Below are 27,418 nucleotides of genomic sequence, written 5' to 3'. Positions count from 1 at the left end.
ATTAAGTGATATCTTTATACTTTTATATTGTTATATTTCTATAGATAATAACTGAAATGGCAACACATCTCCTTTCCATTGCAACAAGACTGTTCTAAAATAATATATATATATATATATATATATATATATATATATATATATAAACACCAGTCATTCAGCATCATTTCACTCCAATCCACCCCAAGGGATCTATTAACAAGAACCTCAGTTATCCCACCTCAGGGGTGGGTTATAACACAGTCATCAATTAATACATTTGATTCAAAAAAGTATGGGACATCAAAAGTTAAGAAGACAATTTATTACATATTGTTTTCAACATATAACTTCATTCTTCTACGTTTTAAGTTGTACAACAAAAATAAGAAAAACATTTTCTTCTACTTTATTCTATAGTAGAAAGTTTAGAACTTTGCTTTCCATATAATGGATAACTATGATAAATTCTCAGTCTTTTGGTGAAACAAGTTTATCTTGACAGCAGATACACTGATTTGTTGCTTGAGATACATTAGGAAGCACTTCATTGCTACTTATTTGGTAAAATAAAGCAGAGTTAAATTCTCTGTCTTTCTTTTTGGAACGTCGTTTATCTTCAATCACATGCTTTCAAAAATTTCTAGGATTGTTCTGCTGTAGCCTGGTCCTTGGCAGTTAGAACCAACTCTGTAAGGGCTGAAAAGCTTCTTATGTTGCTTGTTTCCAGTCCCATCTTTTGTATCTAAAAAGACAGAGAAAAAGCATTAATTTTATGTAAAACATAAAAAACCTCACAAATTATTATTCTACTTCAAACGTTTAGCCAAGTATATATTTTCTCCTGCATCTATGTGAGGCAAAAACCCACAATTGCATATAGTGCAAAGTATAAAAATATTAGTCTTCAACTTTGCTTATATAAGTCTTTCTAGTTAATGTACTGTCTTGCAGGGAAATATTTCATCATCTTCTAGGCAACTTGTAACTAAAGCCAGTTGGAAGTTTTCCAGTGAAGTAGTCAAAAACAGAAACTTGGCTGTAGTTGGCTTTAATTCATTGATTTTCAACTGATTTTTTTTTTCAAACTCCAAATGAGGTTTCTGGGCAAAACTTTAAAGATAAACATGAATACATCCAAGAACAGCCAACAGCATAATGGTGAAAGCATTTCAATAGGCTGCAAGAGCCTATGGTTCTAGCCTTGAACTTCCTGGGAGATGAAAACAACTCTACAAATACAGCAGTTGCTGCTAGTAATTTCTTAGCCAGGAAATCTATTGCTCTGACAGTTAGAAAAGTATGACCATGAGAAAAATAAGAGTGCACTGAAACAAAAATCTGGATTTAACTAAAACCATAATGAAACAATTCTCAAAAGGTGTTTGCTGCTGGAACTGTTTGTAATATTCACATGTATCAAGACATCTCCTAAGCAACTATGAATAATCTATTCCAGTTCAGTTTAAATTCATAGTGCAGTGACATTTGTGCACATAACAGGAATAAAAGAACAAAAGCTCAACCCGAGGCAAAAGCTGACAAATACTAGTTCTTGTTATTAAGATTTCCCTACTTCCACCCAAATTGTCCTTGTGGTAAGTCTCATATCGGAGAAAAGCATTTGCTCACACAAAAGCAGACCTAATCTACCTGTTACAATGCATCAACAGCATGTGCTCATAAACAAGACTGATGACAGCTCCTTGGCAACTAATGATATGGACTTGCACTTAGAAGTTTATTTCTATATATGATTTTCAGAAATAAACGAGTACAAACAGTATTCAATTTCAAGTAGCTACTGCACACGCTTCCTGGAATATTTTCTTTTTTTATGTGCTTTGTTATTTAGGGTTTCATATTTGGCACTGAAAAGAACTTACAGTTGTGCAGCACAACAAATCAGGCCAACATCTTCAAAGCTCTTGGGAACAGACCTTGACCGTGCAGAAAGTCAAGGCTGGAAACACCCCGGGAAAAGGTAAACAAAAGCAGGGCCATAAAGAAGTTTCTATCTGATCTAAGGGAGGCCCCTACCCTCTGATCTGTCCACACAGTGTTTCTTCTTAAAGCTTCCAAGCACTAAGCAGTATTAGAATTTTGAACAGCAAGAAATAAAAGCTTTGCATTTGTATAAGAAAGGACAGGAAAGCATGCATTGCTCATGTGGCATCTACAATCATCAAGGTCTCAAATCACCTCCATTATACAAGTGTGGAAAAAAAAAAAGAAAAACCCAAACCACAAACCCACACCAACAAAGTCTTCAAGACCAGAATCTGAGTCTAGCTTCCCTTCCCTCTTCTATCTCACTCCCTTCCAAAACCAGTAGTAGTAATAAAAAAACCCCTTCTTTCTCATAACTTACTTGTTCTCCAAAATACTCAACATCTAGGGCCAGCTGCAGTCGGATTTTGTTATCATCACTCATGCCCCCGTTTGTACCAACAGGGTTTGAAGTCGCAGTTCTTCTGGCTTGCTTCAATCTTTTTAGGCTCTCTTCCATTTTCTTAACAGAACTGAGCACATCAGATACAGTTTCATAATACCTAAATTAAGGAAGATTAAAGAGAAAGAAAAAAATGTCCACTTTTACAGAAAAGTCTACTTCATACACAGCACTATGTCACTGAGAAAACTGCTGAACAGTGCTGGCAGGAATAGCTTTCCTTGCAAGAAAGCTACTTATGTTTTCATCATTATCAATTAATCAGTATTTCCATCATTACTTCTAGAGGTCACTCTCAAGAATACTATTCCATCTTGAAGCCGCCTTCTCATCATAACATTTTTGACCTGCTCAAGATGTTTGTACTCAATAGTGACCAAGGAATGCAATTGTTCAATTTTCAACAGCCTAAATCAGCCTCTATTGACACTGACTAAAATTGTTTTTACACACAGGACAAGAATAACATCCTTACAGTCCTATTTTTAAGAAAGTTACAGAAGTGTATATGAGAGCATGCACGTGCATACCAGTCATAAATGCCTACTTCCAAAATGAATCAGGAGTCTTAGGAAGCTGGCAGAAAAAGTCAGAAGAACACTAATCCTAAATCAAAAATGGTATAGATGAAATAAAACACCACTTCCCACATACTTGATTAAAGAAAGCATAGAATTAAAGAAGGTAAACAAATCAACTAAGTAACAAAAGTTCAAAAAGCCTTATGGACTGAAATCCCATGCCTTAGTGGGAAGGACATAATATCATATCAAGAGATGCCTGGGACAGCGAGTTGTTAAAAAAAAGTCATAGGAATAGCTAAGAGGAGAAAATAGAGTAACAGTGGGAAATTAGAGGATCCATAAGAGAAGTGACCAGACTGAGTTATGTTCTATAATTTCCTAAAATGTGTAACTTTCTAAGAGCCTAAGAAAACTACTACTGTTAGAATTAACAAAGCTGAAAGAATCTTCCCGATACTTACTTTTAAACAAGGAGGCAACACAAAGCAGGTAAACCTTTTAGAAGGATAATTAGATAGGGATAGCTAAAGAAGGCCTTTTTTTTACACCACTAAGATGTTAGATAATCATTACATACATTAAAAAAGTCAAAGGACAGCAGAACTCAAGTTTCCTGAAAATTCAACCACTGTTCATTGAAAATAACATGAGATTAAGGTCTTACACTAAGTCTGAAACAAAATGCAAATTTTTAGTTTATTGTTGCATTCCTAGAGCTAATCAATTTTTCAAATGCCCCCAAGGTCACAGTTTGCACAGATCTGAGCAGAGGCCAGGTCCTGGATTCCCTGCCCAGGTTTTCATCTGCTGAATACAAAACAACAGAGTAAGTCTGAAGAAATATACCCCAACAAAAGAGTGGTATATTCTTGTTTTGTTTACAGTTGTGTTAATTCATAGTGTTTTAGGTTTTTTTCTGTACCCATTCAATGGACACTGGAGTTTTTAATTAAAGCAAAGAATGTTCTGTATGATTCTCTTACTTTTGTGTGCTTTCAGAGAGAGCACCTTCCAACCACTGATGAATCATGGGCTGCTTCAAGGTATCTTTGTATTCATTCTGCAGTCGGTAGAAGGGCTTAAGAGCACTGTCAACATAAGGTGAAGCTTTAGTTGGCACCTCCTGGTAGATGACATGGAAACAAGTTGGGGAAAAAAGAACCAGTAATTTATTTCAAGTGTCAACACCCAATTCTAGCAGATATATAAAATGCTAAGGCTGTATCTAAGCAACGAGATACATACTCCAATCAAGACAAATCAATGAAGAGATCATTATACACAGGAAAGACAGCATCACAGTTATTCAGTAGTGTTACGCAGTGTGATATAATATAGAACAAGGTTCAAAATGACCAAAGCTTTTTGAGAGATGCACGTGCCAGCCACTCCTATTATCAGGGTATGATCGTGAATGCTCTTTCTGCTCATGCTGATTCCAGAGAAAGGTGAGCACACTCCATGCCCAAAACAGATTATTTACAGAGTTTGTTAAAATACCTACTGCTTTGTACTATACTTCACTAAATTGAAGACATGTTTCCTTCTGCTCTTACACCATTCTGCTCCCTCATTATATTTTCTAGAAGAATGCTTTGGGGATAATTAATATCCCCTCACTATCTTCTTCTCAGGTAGTTTTGGTTGTAGAATGCTTCCTCTCTCCAGGGATGATCCACGAATAGCTTGGGTGAACCTCATGCATTGCAAACCAACAGAATATATTCAGGGTACACAAAATCTTTGACACCTGAAAATATCTCAGTAACGTCTTACTTAGAACCTGGCCAAGCAAAAGTCTTTGCACGATTCCTGCAAAAGACTAATTCTCATACCAAATTCTGAATTCTGCTAAAAAAAAATCAAAGTATTAGAACATTGAAAAACGAAGTTGCCAGAACTTAACACATCTGTAATAATGTACCTTCTCTACCCAAGTGATCTCTCTCCTGTTTATCAGCTCAGGTTTTGCAATGCATAAAGCCAGTTACACTGATGGCCGAGACAGCAATGCAGTCACACTCTTGGAGTACAGAGCTCAAGCCAGTACCTCGCCTGACTTGAAGGTGGCCAGGTCCTATGTCTTTGTGTTGGCACAGCATCTGCTTCAACAGCCAATGGACAACAGAGACAATGGCAGTCCCCTAAATCACTATGCAGAGTACAGTAGGAAGAAAAAGCAAGAGGAGAGGGGTGAAATGGGAAGAGCTGTGGCCTGCCATTTCAGCCTGCCTCCTGTGTTCAAATTAGGCAAGGATGTAGTAGTCTCTGGTTCACATTACTTTAATTTTTCTCTATTGACTGAATGATACCAAGCTAACTACCAAGACGACTGTCTAGAGAGACTGGCAAAGGCATGTCACAGGAGCAACACAAGCCAAGATCAGACAATTGGTTTCAGCACCTTATTTCACCCTTACTTCTTGTTACACTCAACAAATTACTCTTATTAGCCATACTTATCTGTTTCCTTCTGTGCAAGATACTTCTTGAACCAAATCAAAGTATCTAGCTCAATGGGAGGAAGTTTCTTGACACTGCAGGCAGAAGTGTCAGACTCCTAAAATAAGTCTGGCACTCAGCAGCACTGCATCTTACAGTATATGCTGTGACATGAGGGAAACATCCCCATTAACCCTTTTTTCTTTTGCACATCTAGAGTTCTACTTCTTGGCCTTCCTTCTACTTCAGGCCCAGGTTCTCATCACTGTTACCCTACCTTAAATTTTGAAAATACCCTCTTTTTTCCCCTTCACCATGAAGTAAACAATAAATAACTAAATTATCTCAAGATATTTAATAGAGCTTTTGACTGTCAAGCAGATATGGACAGGCATATCTGAAGATAAGAACTCACAACAATCTTAGCAAAGGCCTTTCTGAGATTTACTTTTGCCTCTGCAACCATCACTGACCTTGTTGGTTCTCCTATATAATCTTGGAACTTCCAGTGCACTCTTCAGGTATGCGAAGGAGGACTCACTGAGATCCTGGATAATCCTGTTATTCAAGGTAGGCACACAGGCTGATAGAGAAGCCTTTGAATCTTCCAAGGCTCCTATTCAAGTAAAAATGCTAAAGTTTAAACTGAGCTACCCTGCCCAATCACAACACAAATTATGTGAACCCCATCACGCTTCCAATCTCACTCACTCTCTAGTGTCAAATACAGGATATGCTTACCAAATAAACACACACCAGCCATTTATAAAACATTACTAGTAACACCAACCATTCCTCAGCCAGAAACACGGATGAAGGGAAGGAAAGAAACGAGGGGCAAAGAAACATTCTCCAGGTTAAAAGTTTTTTCAGTATTACCAATGAAGCAAGGGACTTGAATCAAAAGGTTCCGAGCTTCCAAAAAAATTGTGGTTGTGAAATTCTTTCTCTCTAAATTCCTTATGGAATGACTGGACTATGTTCAACTCAAAGTTGTGATTGACAACAGACCATTTACTGAGTAGGAGATGTGCACAAACTCCTACATCTCTTATGGACTTCAACATCTACCAATAATTCTAATTCAGAGATTTAAGTGGAATTCACAACACAGAACTTTTGGCTAGGCTTGAAGACAGGGACTAATTCACTCATGCAGCTACACGCTTAGTTTTAATTACTAAAGTAAAATCAAACTCCATATTTCACATAAAGAATGATCAGATGAAAAAACAAACCAACAAAACCAGAAACAAGCCAAAACCAAAAAAAAGCAAACCGCCCCAAACAAAAAACCAAACAAAAACCCGGAAAAAAAGTGGCTAAAAGACTGAATTGCTTCTGTCCTCTGAAGTTAAGGTGTTTAACTATGATACTTTGATAACTCTCGCCCTTATATGATTCATCAGGCTTGAGAGAGAAATATCATCTTAGAAAAATATTTTAGTTTCAATTGGATAACAGAAAGCCTCTCCTTACTTCTTCCCCAATTCTTTTATATGTAGGAGTTTAAAGATATAAAATGAATCTTTTGGTATAAAGTCCTCACTTTCTGGAGAACAATCCTAAAAGCACTTTAGACTCACCCAATTTTAATCATTAAACATTTTCCAGACTCAGCATGTCTGTTCAAGATTGTTTCTATTTAACAATTTAAACATAAAGCACGTTTCATTAAGTGATAAACACATTAGTCTTTTCAAATTTTCACTGTAATAATGAAACTGTGTAAAAGTTGATTTCATTTGTTTGGCAGAGGGGATGTGGGAGAAAGGGGAAAGAACCTCTAAGCTTTACCTGCAATACAAGACATATTCTTGACACCAATCATTTCAAGCTTTGGTTTAATCATGTCTAATATGTCAGGAATCTGAAAAAAAACCCCCACCCAAAAATCAAGAGAGATAGTTATGTTATAAACATTTAATTACTTCTTCTACATCCTGCAAGTTTAAAGAGCATCAAAAGACACCTGCAATTTCTATAGTTTTGCTGCAGTTCTGAGAAACTAGTAGTAGAATATGCACAGGAATTAAGGCCTACACACTAAATCCTCTACCTTACTATTGTACTCAGAGCAAATAATTTAGAATTAACAAATTCTACCTGAAACTTACAATTTCACAAACTACAGAAATTTCAGCCTTATTGATCAAAAATACACAGAATTCGTCCCTTCTGGACAAAAATTAATACCATACAACTCTCTTCAAAATTCTGGATCATTAATCAAGTATAATCATGATGATAAAAGCTTTTTCAACCTAAAAGACTAAAACTAGTAGACATTTAAAAGAGAATATAATATTAAAGCTGAATGTTGTACCACACTCCAAGCTGCAACAGAGACTTTACTAGAAAAGGTAGGGCTGGCGGAGTGACTCTTCGCACCAAAAAACTGCAGCAACAAATTATTTTAGGGGTAAAGTCCAGCAGCTACCAATAAAAAACATTTAAATATCTGAGGTGGTTTCCCTGTAATCTGCCATTCCAAGTAAGAGTAGGCCACATATTTCAGGTGATATCTTCTATATGAGACCACCCAAGTCTTAGCATTTAAGATTTAAAAAGAACTTTATGGTACATTATTTAAACAGTTTAATGCCCTTAACAATATGCCAAACATCAAAGACTCTTTTGTAAGTAAAGTCACAAGCACAAACCTGATCTTGGAGTTTGTCCAGATCTGCAGCAACATACACCAGCTGAGTACTAGATATATAAGACACTGGTAGACTTTCTGGAGAAGACCCATTCCCTTGATCCTCACTAGGGTTGAGGCTTACAGAAGATTCCTTTCTACCAACTGGCACAGATTTTTTGCTTTCCTTTGTATTCTCACTGGAAATGGGCCTTACAGAAACCTGAAACATCAAATGGAAATGTGAACCTGAGCAATAGTGAAGGCAGTTCAAGTTGGACAAACTGAAACAGTATATAAAGGATTTGTAAGTTCTCAGCATTAGAATGCCACACTTTCAAGGGATATTACCATTCATAAATTATGTAAAAAAGTGTATTTTAAAAACATTTTGGTGCACTACAAAGTTGGATGATTTGGAGCAAATCTGTTGGTATAAGAGAGGGCAGTCTAGTCCTGCAGCAATTTTCACCTGCATGATGTTCAAATGAATTGTTGCACTGGGGGAACGTGCGAGACCAAGAATTTGATCATTACCTGCTTCGCAGAAACACAGTTTATTTACATATGCTGGAATACAAAGTCATAACTACTCACTGCTGTCATACAACTCCTTTCTCCCACCTCCTCAAGCTCTCTGTTGTCAGTCAAGTGCTTCACTTATCTGTTTTAACTGTGGTACTTATCAGTATTTTTCATGAGCTAATTTGGCTGAGAGAACTAAGTCATTGAGTTGCAAAAAATAGTATGAAGGCAGATCTTACTGCTGCCTTCAACCACCTAAGGGGCCTGTATAGAGAAGATGGAATCAGATCTTATCTTGAGGCACAGTGACAAGGTAAGAGGCAATGTATAAGTACCGTAGCACGGGAAATTCTGATCAAATAGAAGGCAAAAGCAATCAGTCACTGGACTACGGTTCCCAGGAAGGAGCAAAACTGCCATCTTTGGATATACTTGAGATTCAACTTGAGGCTCTGCACAATCTCATCTAAGCTGGCACTATTTTGAGCACGAATTTGGACCAGATGACCCTCAGAAATCTCCTCAAATTCCAATTATTCTATCATGCTCTCTTTCTATGACAGCAGAAACAGGGGCAAACGTGTACGGCCAGGACCAGGGAGTAAAAGAGCAAAGCACAATTTCTCCTGCTCAGAAGCAGGGAATCACCGATGTTGAGTCAGTTGCCCAGGAAGCTTCTGGTTTTACATTCTCAGTACCAAACAACTAATTCAGATTATCTTACCCCTTTTCACTTGCATGTTTATTTTTCACCTGGCTCTGTTTCACAACCTCATTTACTTTATCAACAGATAAACAGAAGAAAACCAAGACTGTGACTACTTCTTTCAGAGGCAGAGGCAGTATTAAGCAACATGTAAGTACAGCCTTGGCAACTATCAGATAGTAACACTGCAACAGTACTGATATTTATGGTTAATCATGTATTTTGCAGTGATACTTTTTATAAACCAAATGCATGAACTGGTTGAAAGTGTTCTTGTGAAAGAATGTTAAGTTCGAGGGGAAAAAAAAACCAACTTAAAAAGAGGTCACATACTTCACTTCAAAAGGTCTCTTACTGATGGACATACCCGATCACCAAAAGCAAAAGCATGCTGGTCTCTTACCTCACTGATGAACACAGAGTAGCGTGCCAAAATTTGCAGACTAAGTTTCCACAAACGGTGTGCTAATAATGGTAAAAACATTTGATCTGACCAGCACTTCAGAAGACTCATCCAGACCATGTGAGTGGCCAAAAGACAGTATGAGCTGCCAGCTAGAAATAATTAGGGAACAAAGGTCAAGTTCCTAAGCACATTTTTAAAAGATGTAACATCAGTGTAAGTATATTATCTAAGACTAAAACAAACAAACAAAAAAAAGTCTTGCAGAGAGACACAATCAAAAAGATAGAAATTTATTAAGCATTGTCTGAAATAAACCCTTAAAATACTAGCTCCTCAATGCTTTATATTTCAAATTCCAGTAAGTCTTGCTGTAGCTGTGCAGGCCAAAGCAATAAGTCAGAATTTGCATGCAATAAAGGGAGAAACAGCTTGGCCAAATAATCCACTTCAGGAGATAACATTTCCAGGATAATTTTTGGCAATCTTATGAAGAAGTTATATTGATATGCCTGCCAACTACAACATAATACTCCTTTAGCACTAAACTACTGCTCCTCTCACAGTTATATGAGATATTTGCTATAAATATTTATTTAAAACACAGTAGAAATATCCATATTTAAAAAAAAATACTTTAAAAGCCATTCACAGTAACATTTTATAGAATACAATTAGAAAGTTAAGGAATGTGTCTGCAAGTTCCACACCTTGAAGTGGTAAGATTTATGCATTTTGTCTCCATTAGGGTTTTTTTCTCCTTGTTTTCTTCAGAGGGCATGTGTGTGTGCATATACACACACAGAGATATTTATGTGGCTCTTAGCTGCCTTCTTAGCTGCCTTTTGCACTCTGTTAACTGAAGTTAGTATTTCTGATTAAAACATACTTCTAATGAATATACCAGATTATCCCCTTCCACTCTAATTCTTCCTGTGCATACCTCCTCATCTGCTCATAAATCAGTATATGTTTTTGGACCAGACAGCAACACTATAAACCATAGCAAGCCCAGATGCTGCCAACAGACAGTCATTTTTGCCTCTACATAGTGCTACAACAATTAAGAAAAATATGCCCAAATAACACAGCATAGCCTTTTGGTTGTTACTTAGAGGATGTGAAATGCTAATTTAGTTCCTTCTTGCACTGAGCGGATGGTTCTGTAAGTATGTCAACAACTGCTGCCAAAAGGGGTGTTTTTAATAAGTAGAGTGATCACTGAACAGTACTCCCACATTGCTATCTCTATAAAAATGTATTATATTATTTAATCAGTTAACCAGAAATCAGAAAGCTCATGTGAACCACGGGATGCATGTTACTAAATACTCAACAGACAGACAGTAACCACTGCTACTTACACCGCTGATTCCTTTACAATAAGAAAAGTATTTTTTGCCATAAAAGTTTACCTGGTGCTTCCTCTAGTGTATCTGAAAGTGCTTCTTCTAAGGCCCCTGCTATTTCTCTGAATCTAAGAGACAGAAAAGTTTTGAATATCACCATTCAACAGTTGCTTAAATTGATGCCAAGACATTTTTCAGTGCTTACTTCAGTATTATTTCATTGTGCTATCAATGTACATACACAGATTTTAAACATAGGGTTATTTTTGCCCAACTTAAATTGGGATATAAACCACACCAGCATTCAAACAGTTGAAAGAGAATCTTTGACATTTTACAGGCACATACAAAGCTTATGCTTTGGGAAACTGTTAAAAGTCATGGTTGCAAATATTATCAAAATGATAGCTAGTAGAGAGACAAGTCCTCACCCTTTTCGACGAGTGAAGTTTCTTGTTTTGTTACTGTTTTTAAACTAAAACTGAACAAATTGACTCGTACTTGCTTTAGTTGACCTTCAGATATGTCATGACACTGGGGGCTCCAGCTTTCTACATGTTTGTTAAAGAACAGAAGCATAAAGTTCTGCAAACAATTCTGTACCTAATAAAAATCAATAGTTCCTCACAGGATACCCTGACCCTCCCTTTTAAAAAATTCACCCTTTGAAGAAGAAAAAAAAATACAAAAAAAAAATCACATCTTCACAATTTTTAGGTGAATTATAACAGAAGAAGTTATTATTAAAACCTCTGATATTTTTCCATATTTAATGCATATTGGATAAACAACATAGTATTTACCTCATCTAAAAACTGCCAAGTTAGAGCTGCAAAAAATCCTTCTTTAATCAGGTTTTCCCTCCAAGCACTGAAATAACTCTATCATTTTAAGCTCCCTTACAGAAAGTTCTATTGTCATTGGTTTCCCTTTTTTTTTTGCTTTTATGTCCATCATAGTAACTCTGTAAGGCTTTCTATCAAACTTACTAATTATGAACCTGTAGGGCTTCTCTTATATCTTCTTAACTGTCATTTCTAGATCAGAACAGGGGCCCACCTGGGTTTTCTTGTTCAAACTCCTAATGGACTAAGAGTTTAGCAACTAAACATATTTGTGAAACGGCTTCAAAACCTCATTTCTGCCTATGCACTGCCTCCACCACCAGAGCAGTGTCTTTTAGTCTTATGGTGAAAAGGATTAGAGAACAGAGTAAGATTTTGAACAATGACAGAATTTTTCCTGAATGTTTCTGACATACGAAAAAGATTTCCCCAATGTGGGGTTCACTACAGCTCCACAACCAGCTGGACTGACATAACTGAAAGAAAGGCACAGGAAAGAGTTACTGGGGCTGTTTGTGCCAGCACTGCTAAAGAAGAAGTGCCTGAACATCCATCTGTTCCTCAAAGGATCATTTGTAAAGGGTTTAGTGGTGGCTGATTTTTCTGGGTAATTTCTGTAATTGAAAAAGGAAGAAAAACCCCAAAACTCCAACCATTTATCGAAATAGTGCACTATTTAGATTTACAGTAATCTTACAAGAAAATGATTTTTTAAAAGTTTTTTAATCAATCAGAGCTCAGAATGCCTAATGGGAATCATTTTTGAACAGCAAGAATATGTTGAAGCTCCATTTCAATTTTATGAACAAGAGTATAGAAGTGGGATCAAGTGGTCTCTTATTAGAAAAGTTACACTTTCAAACAAAAGGGGCAGACATACAGACCTGTTAATGACATATTTGTTAAAAGGTTCATAATGGACACTTTTAGTCTGAGCACTCCACATCGCTACTGTAGCGAGTACTGCTGCCCTTTCCCTTGGGCCAGCCTGAGTATTTGTACAATTTAATGGTTTGGGGAAATGGACTGGAGTTGAATGTCAGCCTTTTTTTGCCCAGAGTAACAGAGCCTCATCAGTTCACAGCCGTGGGAACAGATGTGCAAGCAAAAAACCAAACCAAGATATCAGGTGCTGTGACTACCATTTTACCAAACACCATGAACCACTAAAACACTAAGACCCTGCTCCCAGCCCCATGCTCCTGTCACTTAATATTAACTCCACCACTCATAAGATTCCTGGATGGAATTTTTCAGCAGAAATGTAGATTTATCCTCGATTAAAGAACCTGCATAAATGTAACTATGGTACGGTTACTGCCAATTACAGAACCATGCAATAAACAACGCCACTCAAGTGATTCAGGCTAAAAACAAGCATCAATTTCTCTTCCCTTTTTTTTTTTTTTTTTTTTTTTTAAGAGACTGTCAGAAGGCTTTGGACCAAGAGAGAACACACATGGCACACTCAAGTCATCAATGGCTGTCTTCCTTGCTTGAAGGCTTGGTATCCAGCCCTACAATCAGACATGTAGACTACACTTTCTAAAAATACAGTTTTACATTCTATTTTGTTAATTAAAATTCTAACATTACTAGAATCAAACCAGGGCTTTCTTGTGTCTCTCTACTCTCTTCTAGTTGCAAGGTCTCTAAAAGGTAGTGCTACAGCTACATCAGACCTGCTGGAAAAATAAGCTAAAAGTTATTATTTAGCTCCTCAGGAACAGGGAATAGTAGGGCAATCTTTGGGAAGGCAATGCTACAAACCCCAGCACTTTAAAGACTACATCCTGTGAGACAAAAAGGATGTCAGAAATATGGCTAGATCTGGAAAATCTACAAGTTGTCAAGTCCTTTAATTCTGTACTTCTAAGAAGAAAGACTTCTTCCCTCACAGTAAGTATTCCTCTAGATTTTGCACAAGTAGCATCTTTTAACATACGGTTTAGTTCCAGGGACACTGGTAAAAAAGAATTTGAAACAAGAGTTCAAGACTTATTTAGATCTGGTCCCCAAAGTCTTATGAGTAGAATATCAAATCTGGTGTAACAACAAGATACCTATCGAAGAACAGTAGGCTGTGATTTTGCTAAATTGCAGAAAGATATATAAAACAGTTACATGACTTAGTAATTAAATTCTTAGTTTGATTTCTACTATGATTTGTTGACAAGTGAAACTTTGAACAATGAGGAGATCTGACCGTAAGCCAGACCATCTTGCTGTGACTAAACTGTTTTTGAAAGAGAGAACAAAAAAAAAATGCATACCAACCTTATCTGAAAATATACAGGCAAATTCCATTTGTTGTTAAAGCTGTGGTAAGAGGGATGAGATCTTAACCGTTTCACACTGGCCTGGGAGCCACACTGTCGTTCAAATTTTTGTACAAAATCCATACTAGTAGTGTACTTCTGCAGAAAGAGAAAGAGTGTTCTGATCACACACGGGGTCCCAGCAACCAAGGCAGGCTACCACCCATTCAGCAGAACTCTTGCATCACGCTACAGTTAAGGTCGAGGTTAAGAGTGGGTTGACAGCCCATCACCTAATCACACAAGGCTGAAACCCTGGACTGCAACAAAACCAAAACCAGTTAACTAGTAGGTGTTTCTGTCCAGTAAGGAAAGCTAGCATGGGTCACTTTGAAAAAGCATAAAACTGTCCAAGCACATTGAACATGGATCAGAGAGATGCAGCAGTACTTCTGAGCTCAGTCACTGGGGTGGAACAACAGTGATGCACGGAACTAGGAACAGAGTCAGGTGCAGGAGATAAACAAACAGAAATAGTCAGGAATGAAACTCATGAGTACATATAGCCAAACACAGACGAGAATGGAAGCATGATATTTTTATCTGTTACACAGGACCTGTATTATAAGAATTTCTAGATCTGTTTCCTAAAAAATGTTTTGCAAATAATAAATATTTGCAGAAGAGCTTCAAACAATTTCAGACAAACTAACTTCATCTAGTGTATACTTCTAATAAGATATTTACAAATAGTATTAAGTTGGTTGCAAGCGAAAAAAAAATTACATTAATCCCCAAATACACTGTGGACTTACTCTCAACAGTAACTTATTAATGCACTGATAATAATGAAATAATAAATTAAATCATGAACAAAGAAGAAAGCCAAATATCTGAGTGAAAACCAGAATTAAAATAGTACCAAAAAAAGTTCTTTCACATAAAATAGACCTTGCTAAGAGAACACAAAGCTTATGTAAATAAATTTAAAATCAAAATACAGCTACAGTTAAAATTATTTCTGTGGAATGAAAACCAGTTTGGCTTCTGTGCAAGTTTCTTCTAGTTATAAAAATAGGAATTAGCCATAAAACCTATCACACATTCTTATTAAGCCACTGCTGAATTAATGAAATAAGCCTGACCGAATCTCTCAGTGCTTCTGACTTCACTGCAGTAAGAGCAGCAGCAGGGCTGTAGCAGCCAGGCTTTTACCACAATCCAGAGCACTATGGGAGTGATGTGATTTTGCTTCTTATGAAGCAGCAGACCATTGTAAGGAGTAGTATTCTGAAAAATCCACACAAAAGCTTCTAGGTAACTACTTTTCTGCTAACCTGGTTGTATTTATAACACAATGTACCCATAAAAGGTTCGGGAGTTAGATCCAGAATGAATGACAGATTAGTGCTCTTTCAGGCCTCCTTTTTAGATAACAAACCCAGCACTGTAAAAAGGTAAACAATCTGTTAATGCTCTGCTATCTTAAGTCAGAGATATAAATCAAATACCCTGTAAAGACCTATCACTTTCAAAATAGAAGACAACTCAAGAGACATTTATCTAGTTAATGATACAATTATATCCAGGAGATCTGCAAGATTGTTTCTGGTTTTGGCTTCTAGGATTGGATTGTTAACTGCACAGTTATTTAAATTAGGAGCCAAAATGGAGCAATATTCAAACACAGGAACTTAAACAATCTCAAATAGCTGTCAATCTACAAATCTGACTTAGAAATAAGGGTACATCAACCTGAAACAACTCAAAAAAACCCAAACCCCAACTCTGCACAAATAAATAGTTCTTTCAACATACATACTTAATGCTGCCACTCTGATTTCTAAAGGACTTAAAATAAATGTTTCCATTCCCCTCTCTCCTCTACATCTAAAAACCTAAGAGGTAATACTGCATATTCAAACTTTTCAGCATTGAACCTATACACATAAACATATGCAAACAAACCTGGTCAAAGACTTTTCTGCATTTCTATCAACATAGCAAACAGAGACAGATAACTGTCTAAAATCTCTGTTGCATTACTTGGCTCATGAGCAGTGCAAAAGCAATTTTAAAGGTTTTTTTTTCTCCCTCTTAACTCAGAACTATTAGTCTTCAGGTAGGTATAATGGCATTTTTACACTTGGCATTTCAACTTCATGTTGATTTTTAGGTAAAATATTTTAATTATTTTAATGCCTCTCAGTCATTTAAGTAGTCAAAAGCAGTCTGGAGAGTACTTTAGAGTTACTACATGACTTACCTGAAAGTCATGGGTGGATGTTGTTTTTTTTATGGGTTTTTTTTTGATAGTAGGTTGTTTTTTAAAATAATGCAATGCCATTTTTGGTCAATATTAGTGTAATAAAAGACGACAGACTTACAAGCAAACCCAGCTTTTCTGAAGCTAAAATACATTCCTGGGTAGACCATGCAGCACAGAACACCAAAAGGTTCATGACTTGCAGCATGCAGGGCATTAGGTGAAAGCTTGAATACTGACTGAAGCTTTATGGTAAACTGTTGTCACGAGGGAGGGGGAACACACTATAGTGTCACTTGCATGGCAACTTTCTTCAACATTCATTTAATTTGCTTCTTATTCAGAGCCAGCTCTGCAGACATTCACTGTCATGCCTGCCTGCTTTCAATTATTCAATCTGTACAAAAAGAGATCTTAAATTCCAAGAAAAAAATAAGTATTTAGTAAAAGCAATTTAGCATGAACACAGGAAGAATCACGTGCCTTATAAACCTGCACCAGCAAGGCTTTTCCCTAAGTCATCTGCCTAAGATGACCTCCTGCAGACAATTTATAACTGTTTCCCATCTCCATCTTGAAAATAAAATGTCTCGTGCTAATCACAAGTCAAGTTGCAAGGAAAAAAAAAAATCAATTTTTTCAGCAATCATGGTTAAATACAAGCAGACAGGACATGAGGAAAAGTAGAAAGCTCCTATTTTCTACTTGTGACGTGCTAATAAAATACTGCCGGAGCCAATATTCATACTAGACCAAGAAATCTATTTCACCATTAGTAAAAGATGATCTTTTAGAAGCAGAGCAGCATTGCCAGTGAAGAAAATACAAGAGTGACAAGTGCTTTAAATTCATTATTTAATCTAAGCTTGCTTCACAGTTGATTGTGATACCACAGAAAATACTACTTTTATGTTCCAAACCTGATGGTATGATCTCCAACTATTTTTATTTCTTTTGGGTGACTTGTATTTCTAATCACAACATAATCTGCAGTACTGTAGGAGAGCAAAAGCTAAAACAAGCAAGTGAAACAAAGTTTTTTAACTTTCCCCTAGTACAGAATAAATTGTAACCCAGGTATTTAATTAACATGACAGCCCTTGCTATACAGAAGTCCTAGACTTGGGCGAACACTGGAGTCGTCCACTCCCACCTTCAATTATGCTGCAGTTCTGCAATTATGAAAGAATATCTATTCCCAAAACAAATATTAATTCACATGACTAAATGGTTTCCAATAACTTCTCCGTGAGCTTTTCTGACAAATTTCAGGGGAGAATTACTTCCTGTAAAAACTGAGTCAAGTGATTTGAGATAACCTCTTCTTTCAAGCCATGCGACAACATGAATTTACACAAAAAAAGCAGAGGGGAAAAAACTAGAGAACACGACTCATTTAATTCTTGTGTGTGTCAAAGAAATCAGAAATGGAAAAAAATAAAATTAATTACCTCATGAAACACATCTGGGTTTCCAGGGTTAAACAGTGATGGCAATTTCTCTTCCAAACCACGTACTATTTCTGGCCACACTGAATTCACTAAGAAATCATATCCAGGAACAATATCTGCTTTTGCACTGAAAACAAATTGCAATTATTCCATGGTTATATTTTATCACCAGGCTTCTAACTGGAGGTAGGGATAACTAAAAAAATACATGCACTGAACTAGACTAAACCTAAGTTTGTTTTTTTTTTTACATAGTTATGCAGATTTCCTTAAACTATTCTTCCTGTGAGGTTTCTTATCCAATTCCACAGTCTCATCAAATCCAAAGTATTTCTTATAACTCCCAAAGTGTTTTAAAAACTTTATCAGTTATATATCTTGCAAGGGTGTTCTGGAAAATGAGCACATTTCAGCTAAGAACTCCTACAGAGTACGAGTAATGTGACCAATGTAATAAAAAGAAGCAGAACTTTTTCTTTACTGTTCTAAATAGTATTTATACGTGATATTGTGTTCAAAGCAAAAGATTAAAAGCTACCCTGATTCTGAAAACATATAAATTGAGAGCAGAAGAGATAAAAGCATTCAATACCAGTTTAGTACACCACAGTACAGAGTGGAGACATTCCATTAAGAAGAGAGATTAACACTTGCTGAGGGATTAAAAGAATTGAAATGTTACTAAAAATTAGGAGTTATAAAAAGCTCAGCAATGGATGACTAATTAGAAAAGTAATTCTGCAGTCCCTAGGGGCTACATCCATAGTTCTGCTAATTACAGCAGTCTACTATTTAACCAGCCTGCAAACAGATGAATAAATGGATACAATTCAGTAGACCTGAATTATTTAAACTTCAAAACAGGCAATTAAATTGCATAAGGAATTAAGCATTTTTGGAGAAGACAGTGTAAGCTCAAATCAATGAAACTTACAGTTTCAGTACATGCGATAAATCAGTCAAACCTTTGGGGATCATCCCCACTTTTTTGATGTGCACTAACAATTCAATAACTTTTGAACTTATATTTTTAATAGCTTTATTATGCTCTTCTCCTTGGATGAAGTGTGAAATCATATTTAATGGGTTCAAAAAACCAACTTATCTGACACACTGTATTATGAACTGGACTCACTTCTACTACTGAAATACAGGATTGTTTTTCCTTCCTCTGAAGGTCTGGGTCCCAGCACCAAGAAAGTCTGTTCACTGTTTTGTTTTGAAAAGCACAGACATGAGAGAGAAATCAAACCTGACTACAAATCTTCAGAAAAGTCCAGATAAGTCATTAGTGCGTGAAAGTTAATAATGCAAAGCATTTCAAAATTACTTGTTGTCATTTCAGTGCAACTGAGAGAAACCCCCAAGATATTCACCTCGAAATAGCTCCCCCTGTTACTTCACGCAAGAGACGGCAATGATGAGGAACAAAATCCAACAGTCTATTGTACATAGCCTGAAGGCCATTAGGATGAGATTGCACATACTCTTCCACAATCACCTGTTGGGAAGAGTTCAGTGTTAAATGTCAGAAAAGTGAACATAAAATTCTGTAACGTAAGACTCACAGTTACTCAAAACTCCTAACACTATAAACTCAAATATTTGGATAGTCAGTATATTACTTTTTTATACTATAGTTTACAAGTACAACTTGCCAGCTTGAATTATTACTTCCTTTAGTGCAGCACTCTTACTGCCAAGACTAGCCCCAAGAATGGTAACGTGCTCTTTGCTTTCGAATGTTAATCACTGTGTCTGGCTCCCAACTCACTGCCACATCACTGTCACCTAAAGCAGACTGTGAAGTTAAACAACTGACTGACAAAAGCTAATCAAACCTCAGAATAAAGTAAAAAATTTCTTCTAAATATAGAAGTTGTTGGTCCAATTCCAAATGCAGGCAAGCCAAAGCCAAGAAACTTCTGTGACAAAGCTAAGCCTGTAATGCAACTGGCAAAGTGCTTTGTCTGGACAGTACCTCATATCCAGTGAAACGGGATAATCTCTGCCATAAAGAGAAGGCAGACAGTAGTTGGACAACAAAGGAAAAGAACAATAGCTTGTTTCTTGGTATTCTTCCACCTGTCTAAACGCTTTTGCCTCTTGCTGCATAAACAAGCAGAATGGTGCAAAACTAGTGAAAGAACAGACGCTGAGAAAACCTAGAGGAAAATGACCTATCCTCCACTGTAGCAGTTGCTACAGCATTAGCAAGCACCCAATGGAAGCTTGTCCTTAAGGGGATGGGTTTGTTTTTTTCATTCCTCACCCCAAGAAAAATGTAGATAAGAAGAAGAATCCCAACTGGATATAACCTGAAATTGGTGACAGGCAGGTAAGAGAATCTTTCCATCTTTTTTTTATTAAATAGCAACAATAAACAAATTGACAATGACATTTTGTTAGAGCTCAGTTCTCCTGCTTTCTCCACAAAGGTACTTTGAAGCTGCTACTGAAAGCTAGAGGTTAACACAAAAAATAAGCACATTTGCAAATCAGTTGGGATTTTTTACTTTATCTTACCTCATCTACATAAGGTTTTACAAGCACTTGACCAACTAATGCCTCTGCATCTCGTGTTTTATCAATTGTTGCATAAGTGCGAAGACAGTGGCGTATTATGTCAACATTTGAAGTTTGAAGGCCTTCCAAGAGCAGCCCTTCCAGAGACTGCTGCAACATAGCTGTTATTCCAGCTATACGCTATGAAGAGAAACAAAATACAGCAATAAAAACAAAAGCAAAGCCTTGTCATCATTGTTGAAGTAAATCTGCCTAGAAATACCTAACTCAGCTTTCCATTTTCATTTGAAAGGTGCCAAAGTTTTGACAACTGGCAGTTAACATTAACACAGACTTAATGCACTACTGATGCTGTTTAACACGTGTTTATTATAATAAGGCTTAAGGCAATTATTTTCCTCTATATGTTGTAAGTTACATGGTAACTTATCTAAGGTCCATTTAATTTTGAGGAAATAGGTGAATAATTGTTCCTTGTTCAACTCTGAACCACTGTGTGTGACAATAAACAAAAGATTTACAATGAGTGACCAGAGATAACAACTGTAGCATTTATCCCTCACTGTCAGACTAAAAAGACAGTGTGCTCCCAACATTACTTGTCAAATTACCGCAAACCAAAGACAATGAATGACACTAGCAATAAGAAAAAAAAAAAGAAAAAAGGTTCAATCTACATACATTCTCCCTTTTGTTAACCATTTTTCCTAATCTCCTTTCCCACTAGATCCAACTCATTGCTACACTACCTGCAGATACAGTCCTGGCCCAAGACCGTCCTTACAACTCTGTATTTGAGGCAAATTCAGAAACACACATTAATGTAGTCTCAGCTGAACTATCAATTTAACCAGAAGAATTTCTTTTCTGCCTTCTTACATGCTGTGTTGTGTCCATCCATCCTAAAATGATTCCACAGAATTTGTACTGAACATGCAAAGTCAGGAACCCAATCACTGACTAGTCATAAAACCTACATTCTGATGACCCTTAACAGGTACAGGACAAAAGTCCTGCCAAACATCATTAAGGAAGCTACATGACAAATGTTCTCCCACCATGTACACTACTCTGCTGCTCGCCCTTACTCGTGTTATTATCCAAGTTTGATAACTCAATGGTCAGAACAGTCCTGTAAACTGTCCATGAATCAACATGGCAACAATGGACATCTTGAGCTGAAACAAGTTTATACTGCCAATAGGCATAGGTATATAATGGAGAAACTGGAACTATGAACTACCTTAAGCCATCAAGAATGACACCTTCATGCTAATCAGCCTAAAGCATTACCCCATCTCCATATTCCTACCTCCCTTTAAGCATCACTTTTCATTTGTTCCCTCTCTCTGTTGAATGACAGAAGAAAAAACGCCACCAAACCGTCAATTAATTTTTTACATTAGATAATTATCACAAACAGGATATTGGGGAGATTAGTATACTGATCTGAATGGTCACAGTAATTTCATGAAAAGACAAACTTGAATATATTCAAGTCAGCCACTGTGTAGGCACATTCCATTTATATTCTGGTCTGTATGCTGTAGCTAACAAAACCAACATAAATCTCCACAATGAGGCCTCAGTATCAGTCAGCAGACAAACTGCAAGATTTGTTAGGCTGACAGAAATCTCTGTCATATTTCCTACTCTTATTCTAAGTAATTTATCCTAAAGAAGTTAGCAAACAAGGAATAAATCCACAAAAAAAAAAGCAATAGCTCTAGTCAACTGATAAAAATGACCTCATGAAACCCATTTTCCCCATAAATTAATTCAATAAAACTCTGTGGAAACAGGCATTTGCCTTCCAATTATATCAGTTGTGCAGACTCTACAAGTGTTAACCTTGCTATCGTGTAATACTTACTGGTCTCACTTTGTCCAAAAGGGGCATTCCTTTGCTTTGTACTGCATGAAATTGTAGTTGATTAAATTCTGTGGCAATTCTCTCTAAAACTTGTCCAGTTAAAAGTGGACTAGAAGACAGATGATATAAAACAAGAATACACAGTTAGATCCTTTCAAATTAACTCACTTTCACCTGTAGCAGACGGATAGTGCTCTCCCTCAATTTTTGTGGTTTAACCTAAATATTTTGAATTCTGATAGGTACTACGAGACTTACTGCAATCATGCAATAATGATCTGGAACACACTACATGATTAAAGTTGTTTTGCAGCTATCAACATATGAAGTGGGTGAAGCAGAAGCTCAGAGGAACATCAGCTCTTGCCTCAGCAGTATGAAGCACTGTTTTCTATATGGTAGTTTTGTTTATCACATGAAAGTCAGCCTTAAGAGAGCTCAGAAACTGCACTAAATGACTTTCACCATCCAGATTTGCTTCTTATTTCCCTTTCTGTCATACAGTAAAATTAATGACAGTTATCTCCAGAGAAACAGTCCTACCATCTACACAGCCCCAATAATAAGCCAAATTTTCAGCCATTCAAGTTCCGTCTTGCTTACAAACATAATTCTGCAAAATGCCTCACTCTGACTGAAAACATCTGCTTATGCTTTGTCCCTCTAGGTATCAACATATTTTTCTCTACAGCTCCCCCCACCACTATGTGATCCAGCACAATAAACTGAAGTGACAGTCTTACACTGTCTCTTCCCTCCAGCTGAAGTTGCACTTGCATCTCGGTCAAGCATTTCAAGAGCATGACTGGTGCATCAATTCCAAATTGGCTAAAAGACATCTTTCATTCCTCAGCAAAGTCAGAGGGAGAGGTCTGACTGGAATTTGTACTTCCTTATACCAAAACTATTATATGTTTGCCTTGCCTGCCTTTGGCTTTCTTGCAAAAGTCCTTTTGGCTATACATAATCAGGGAAAACAAAAAAAGCTATTTTCTGTTTTGCTTACAAATGATATCGGAATAAACTGTACTGCAGAGAGTATTTCAGACATGACAAGATTAGTAATGTCCAAGAAAAAACCCTAGAATTATTGCACTAACTTCCAAAAGGTTGCTTACTGAAAGCAACACCAGTAATTTGGAACCATGGAGTCTGAGTTACATGTTCTGTGAATGATTAGTTGGCAAAAGACTAAAACCTAAAAAATTACAGTCATTTATTCCATCAGAGTTACACTTCTAAAAATATATCCTAATGCCTGGAAAGTTACCTTCAGCAACACTATGAAATTCAGTTAGTCCCATCAATTACAAATAGAACTGAACATTACATATTTTTTTACCTGTTTCCCTCTAATGAGGACAATTCTTTAGTGCCTTGGGAATGCAAAATCTTCTCAATTTTCTCAACAGACTGGATAACATGAATAAGTCTCAGGACACACATCTGTAATTAAAGAAAGATTTTCCATATCTGACCCCAATCCCAACTGACATCACCTAAAGAAGATATTTCGGACGGTTTCTTAGTTCTTTGGGTTTTTTTCCTGGTGTAAGTTTTCTCCCTTCATCTTAATACTTGAGTCATGTCTCATTTGAAGTATTGCTCACATAAGTCCATAAAACCCCACAAACGTTTGTCATGGACCAAGGACAACTTTTCTTATCCCTGATTTTTTTCAAAGTTAAGCACAAAGACAAATGTTAATGTGTCCCTCGTCCTATAAAAATTAAACAGCTGTATTTCAATTCCATTCACAATAAGTTTATATACTACTACAGTCAGAAACAAGAACTATAATTAAAAAAAAATCCAACTAAATCAAACATATATATTTTGGGAAACAAAAGTAAAATAAAGATTCATGATCAACTAGACACTGTTAAAAATTAAGTCTGTCCACCAAAATGTAAATATATTTTTACAAGTACACAATTCTACACAGTGTGCACCCAGATAGCCTAAACCTTTATAAATTTCATTTTCTCTGGGTTAATGGCAAAACCAAATTCATCCTAAGGATGACCTTCTCAAGGTAATAATTTATCTGCTGTACCTTTTTTCTTCTAATATCTTCTTGTTTAGTCATCCGGTCATCTACTGCTTGAATTCCTTCACTGACACATGACTTAAGACTCTGTGAGAGAAAAAGTCAGTATATAAAGCTATTTAACGTTTGAAGAAAACCTTAACTCAAAAACCTAAACTTAAAACAGAGCACAGATTAAGGTATTGCCACCACAAGTATAAATATTTCCTCCAGAAGTGTTCTTTTACTACCTTAGAGAGAACAAATGACCCATCACCTAAAAAAAACCAGACAATAAACCCACTGCGTTATGTCTTGAAACTGAAGATTTAAATCAGTTTTAAATAGTGTTTTTCAAATAATAAGGATTTCTCTACCCTAACTGGCCCTATTTTCTGTTTTACTCATCAAGACTGTGATATTTTGAAGGTACATTTATGCAGCAAACATCTCTTTGAAGTGGCTGCCAAGATGATCAAAAATTGGCCCTTGCTATAAAGCCCAAGTCACTGGTGGAAGAGCCAGAATAATATCCACCTTCAAGAGGGTGATGTTTTATGATCAAATCACAAGACTAAGCAAAAAAAGTCCTTAAAGGGACTGTACTACATCTGAATTATCTACTACCATTTTTAAGTTACTCAAATATTAAAAGTTTCAAGACATCACCATAGACTCGTCTTGCAAAAGTTCATTCACTTGTCATGTTTAAGGAATCCTTTATCCCTTGGATGAAATGCACTACTGAAAACATAAATTTACTGCTTGAAAACACAATGCTTCTCCTACTACCAGTCATCAATTTTTCAAAAAGAAGTTTATTATAACAAGTATTAACTTCAGTAAAAGATGTTCTGTACATGATATGAAAGTGAGCTGAAGTTTACCCAGCTGTCTACAATGATTGTTTTGAACATACCATAACTTCTTCCTTCAACTGTCCCAAGGGTACTGAAAGCTGATTAAGAGCCTTGTCCATGCCAACCTAAAGAAGTTACCATAAACACATTTATGACTTTTTCAGTGAGTTCAGACATGAATTACTGACAAAGCCTATCATTTTACAGATACTGTAAAAAGAGAACTGAGAAAACAAGCCTCCCCCTATAATCTCCAGTTTTAAATTCAATGCAAAAATATGTTGTCTCAAATACACACATAAAAATATCACACTGCCTGTCACATAAAGCCAAAAGTTAAACAAAATTTCCACCTATAGAAATTTTTCCTCCCACAAAAATGTTAAATCTCAGTTTTTGAACCTATACAACTGGAACAATTACAATGTTCAGTCAAGTAGATTGGGTTTAGGTTTTTTTTAGATATTTTGACTATACAAAAAATTTAAAGATTCCTAAAGGATCCTTCAGAACGGCCTTACTTGCATCACTGCTATTCTATTTAAACGATTTATTTCCTTTCATTTTAGAAGTGCTGACAGTTTGAAACAAAGTTTGCCCTGAATCTAACTTCCTAATGAATCAGTTTTTCAAGACAAAAAGCATACATCTAAAAGATTTATTACAGGCCAAGAGCAATTCTGTACAGTAGCTAAGTTCTACAGGAACAGTCTTTCAGTTTCTCTCAGTGCAAGGGCTCACAGTTTAAGATGTCTTAAATCTAACAATGACAAAATAAAAGCCATATACTTTGCATGTGAAAAATAAAAATCCCACTGAACCACCTTAAGTCTGAACTATGCAGTACAACTAATAACACTTACTAGATTTGTTGAGAGATTAACAAAATCTGCATAGTCCTTATTTATGAGTTCTACCATAGCAGTTTTTAGGAGTTTGTAATAGAGTTCCAGATCCTCCCTGAGCTCTTCCAGCTGCACACGTTTCCTGCAGTCTGACACAAAATGATCAACATCAAAATCCGCCTGAAAGTCAAACAGGAAAGAGAGAAGAATGTAAGCAAACAGTTCACACAGGGAACACACCCAAAATAAAGTACTCCATGTGCCAGTGAGTTGACCGAACTAAAGCTCTAGGGGGCAAAAGGCTTAACTCAGTAGTTTCCAATGTTCCAAACTCTCGGCCTTTAAGCTAATAAGCGCAGAGTATCTTGGGATAGAGTACCTAGAGACCAGCTCACCAAAATACAAGGTCCTATATTCCCTACAAATACTTTAAAAAACCCAGACAAACAAACCACAAAACAACAACCAACCAAAATTCAAAATTCAGTATTAAGAACTACTTTAACCTCTCCAAGCAATGAGGCCTCTCGGTCCCGCCAGACTCGCAGCCCAGCCCTTCATGGACACAGCCGCATCCCGGATCCCTCGTCAGTCACACACTCGGCGTTCCCGAGGCCCGAGGCCCGAGGAAGAGCTGTGGCGGACCTGTAAGATCCCGATCAAGGCTCCGCGACCCTCTCTCCCCCAGGGGACCCGCCCCCTCCTCAGGAGGCCCCTCCTCCCTCCGCAACTCGCCAGCTCCGGCGGCCCCCACCCACCTTCATGAACTCGTCCTTGTCAAAACACAGGTTCTCGGGGCCCCGCGGCAGGTTCATCTTTCTCGCCTCCATGCCCGGCCCGGCACAGGGCGGCGGCACCGCCCCCTCGGCCAGAGCGGCACCACACAGCGGCGGCGGCGGCAGCGCCCCCTGTGCGGCTCCGAGCGGCACTGCGGGAGGCAGCGGCGGGGCGGGGCGGGGCGGGCGGTGTGTGAGGCAGGCGGGGTTACAGCCGGCCCAGCCAGCCTCCTCGGGGGAAGTTACAGAATCAGGGAATCATAAAGGTTGGAAAAGACCTCTGAGGTCATCGAGTCCAACCTATGGCCGAACGCTACCTTATCAGCTAGACCATGGCACTGAGTGCGACATCCAGTCTTCCTGTAAGCACCTTCAGTGACAGTGACACAACCACCTCCCTGGGCAGACCATTCCAGTATCTGATCGCCCTTTCTGTGTAGAAACTTCTTAATGTGCAGCCTAAACCTCCCTGGCACAGCTTAAGACTACGTCCTCTCATACTGTCACTTCATGAGCCTTGTTGTCCTTCTCTGGACACACTCTAGAACCTCAATGTCCTTGAATGATTTGGGTTGGAAGGGACAATGTCCTTGAATGGTTTGGGTTGGAAGGGACCTTAAAAATCCCTTAGTTTCAACCCTTCTGCCGTGGGATACTTTCCAGGTTGC

At 37.3% G+C, this 27,418-nt stretch overlaps 1 protein-coding gene across 2 annotated transcripts; it reads right to left on the bottom strand.

Moving 5' to 3' along the window:
- Window positions 1–282: 282 nt before the first annotated feature.
- COG2 (component of oligomeric golgi complex 2) lies at window positions 283–26,858 on the bottom strand. Of its 2 annotated transcripts, XM_032683508.1 has the most exons (18): window positions 26,733–26,858; window positions 25,993–26,154; window positions 25,189–25,254; window positions 24,297–24,377; window positions 23,583–23,686; window positions 22,241–22,349; window positions 20,368–20,547; window positions 19,218–19,342; window positions 17,842–17,968; window positions 14,144–14,283; window positions 11,088–11,149; window positions 9,673–9,824; window positions 8,061–8,261; window positions 7,195–7,267; window positions 5,871–6,013; window positions 3,939–4,078; window positions 2,351–2,531; window positions 283–724 (listed from the first exon to the last, which is right to left on the bottom strand). In XM_032683508.1, the coding sequence occupies exons 1-18, from the start codon at window positions 26,802–26,804 to the stop codon at window positions 623–625; spliced, it is 2,220 nt and encodes a 739-aa protein (XP_032539399.1). In that variant the 5' UTR covers window positions 26,805–26,858; the 3' UTR covers window positions 283–622. The 2 variants fall into 2 exon arrangements, with proteins under 2 accessions (XP_032539399.1, XP_032539401.1); XM_032683510.1 differs by lacking the exons at window positions 25,189–25,254; window positions 25,993–26,154; window positions 26,733–26,858 and having other exon boundaries at window positions 23,583–23,688; window positions 24,298–24,377.
- Window positions 26,859–27,418: the final 560 nt, after the last annotated feature.

Source organism: Chiroxiphia lanceolata, chromosome 3 (genome assembly GCF_009829145.1).
Source record: "Chiroxiphia lanceolata isolate bChiLan1 chromosome 3, bChiLan1.pri, whole genome shotgun sequence".
Classification (NCBI taxonomy): Eukaryota; Metazoa; Chordata; class Aves; order Passeriformes; family Pipridae; genus Chiroxiphia; species Chiroxiphia lanceolata.
Note: the sequence above shows the minus strand (reverse complement) of the source record. Positions and strands in the feature narration are given on the sequence as shown.

Coding starts and splice junctions, on each gene's coding strand:
- COG2 (XM_032683508.1), bottom strand. CDS start 26,804: ATGGAGGCGAGAAAGATGAACCTGCCGCGGGGCCCCGAGAACCTGTGT. Junction 19,343..20,367: donor TAAAACCTTATGTAGATGAG/GTAAGATAAAGT, acceptor TCTTCCCAACAG/GTGATTGTGGAAGAGTATGT. Junction 4,079..5,870: donor TATATAGGAGAACCAACAAG/GTCAGTGATGGT, acceptor GTCATCTACCAG/GAGGTGCCAACTAAAGCTTC.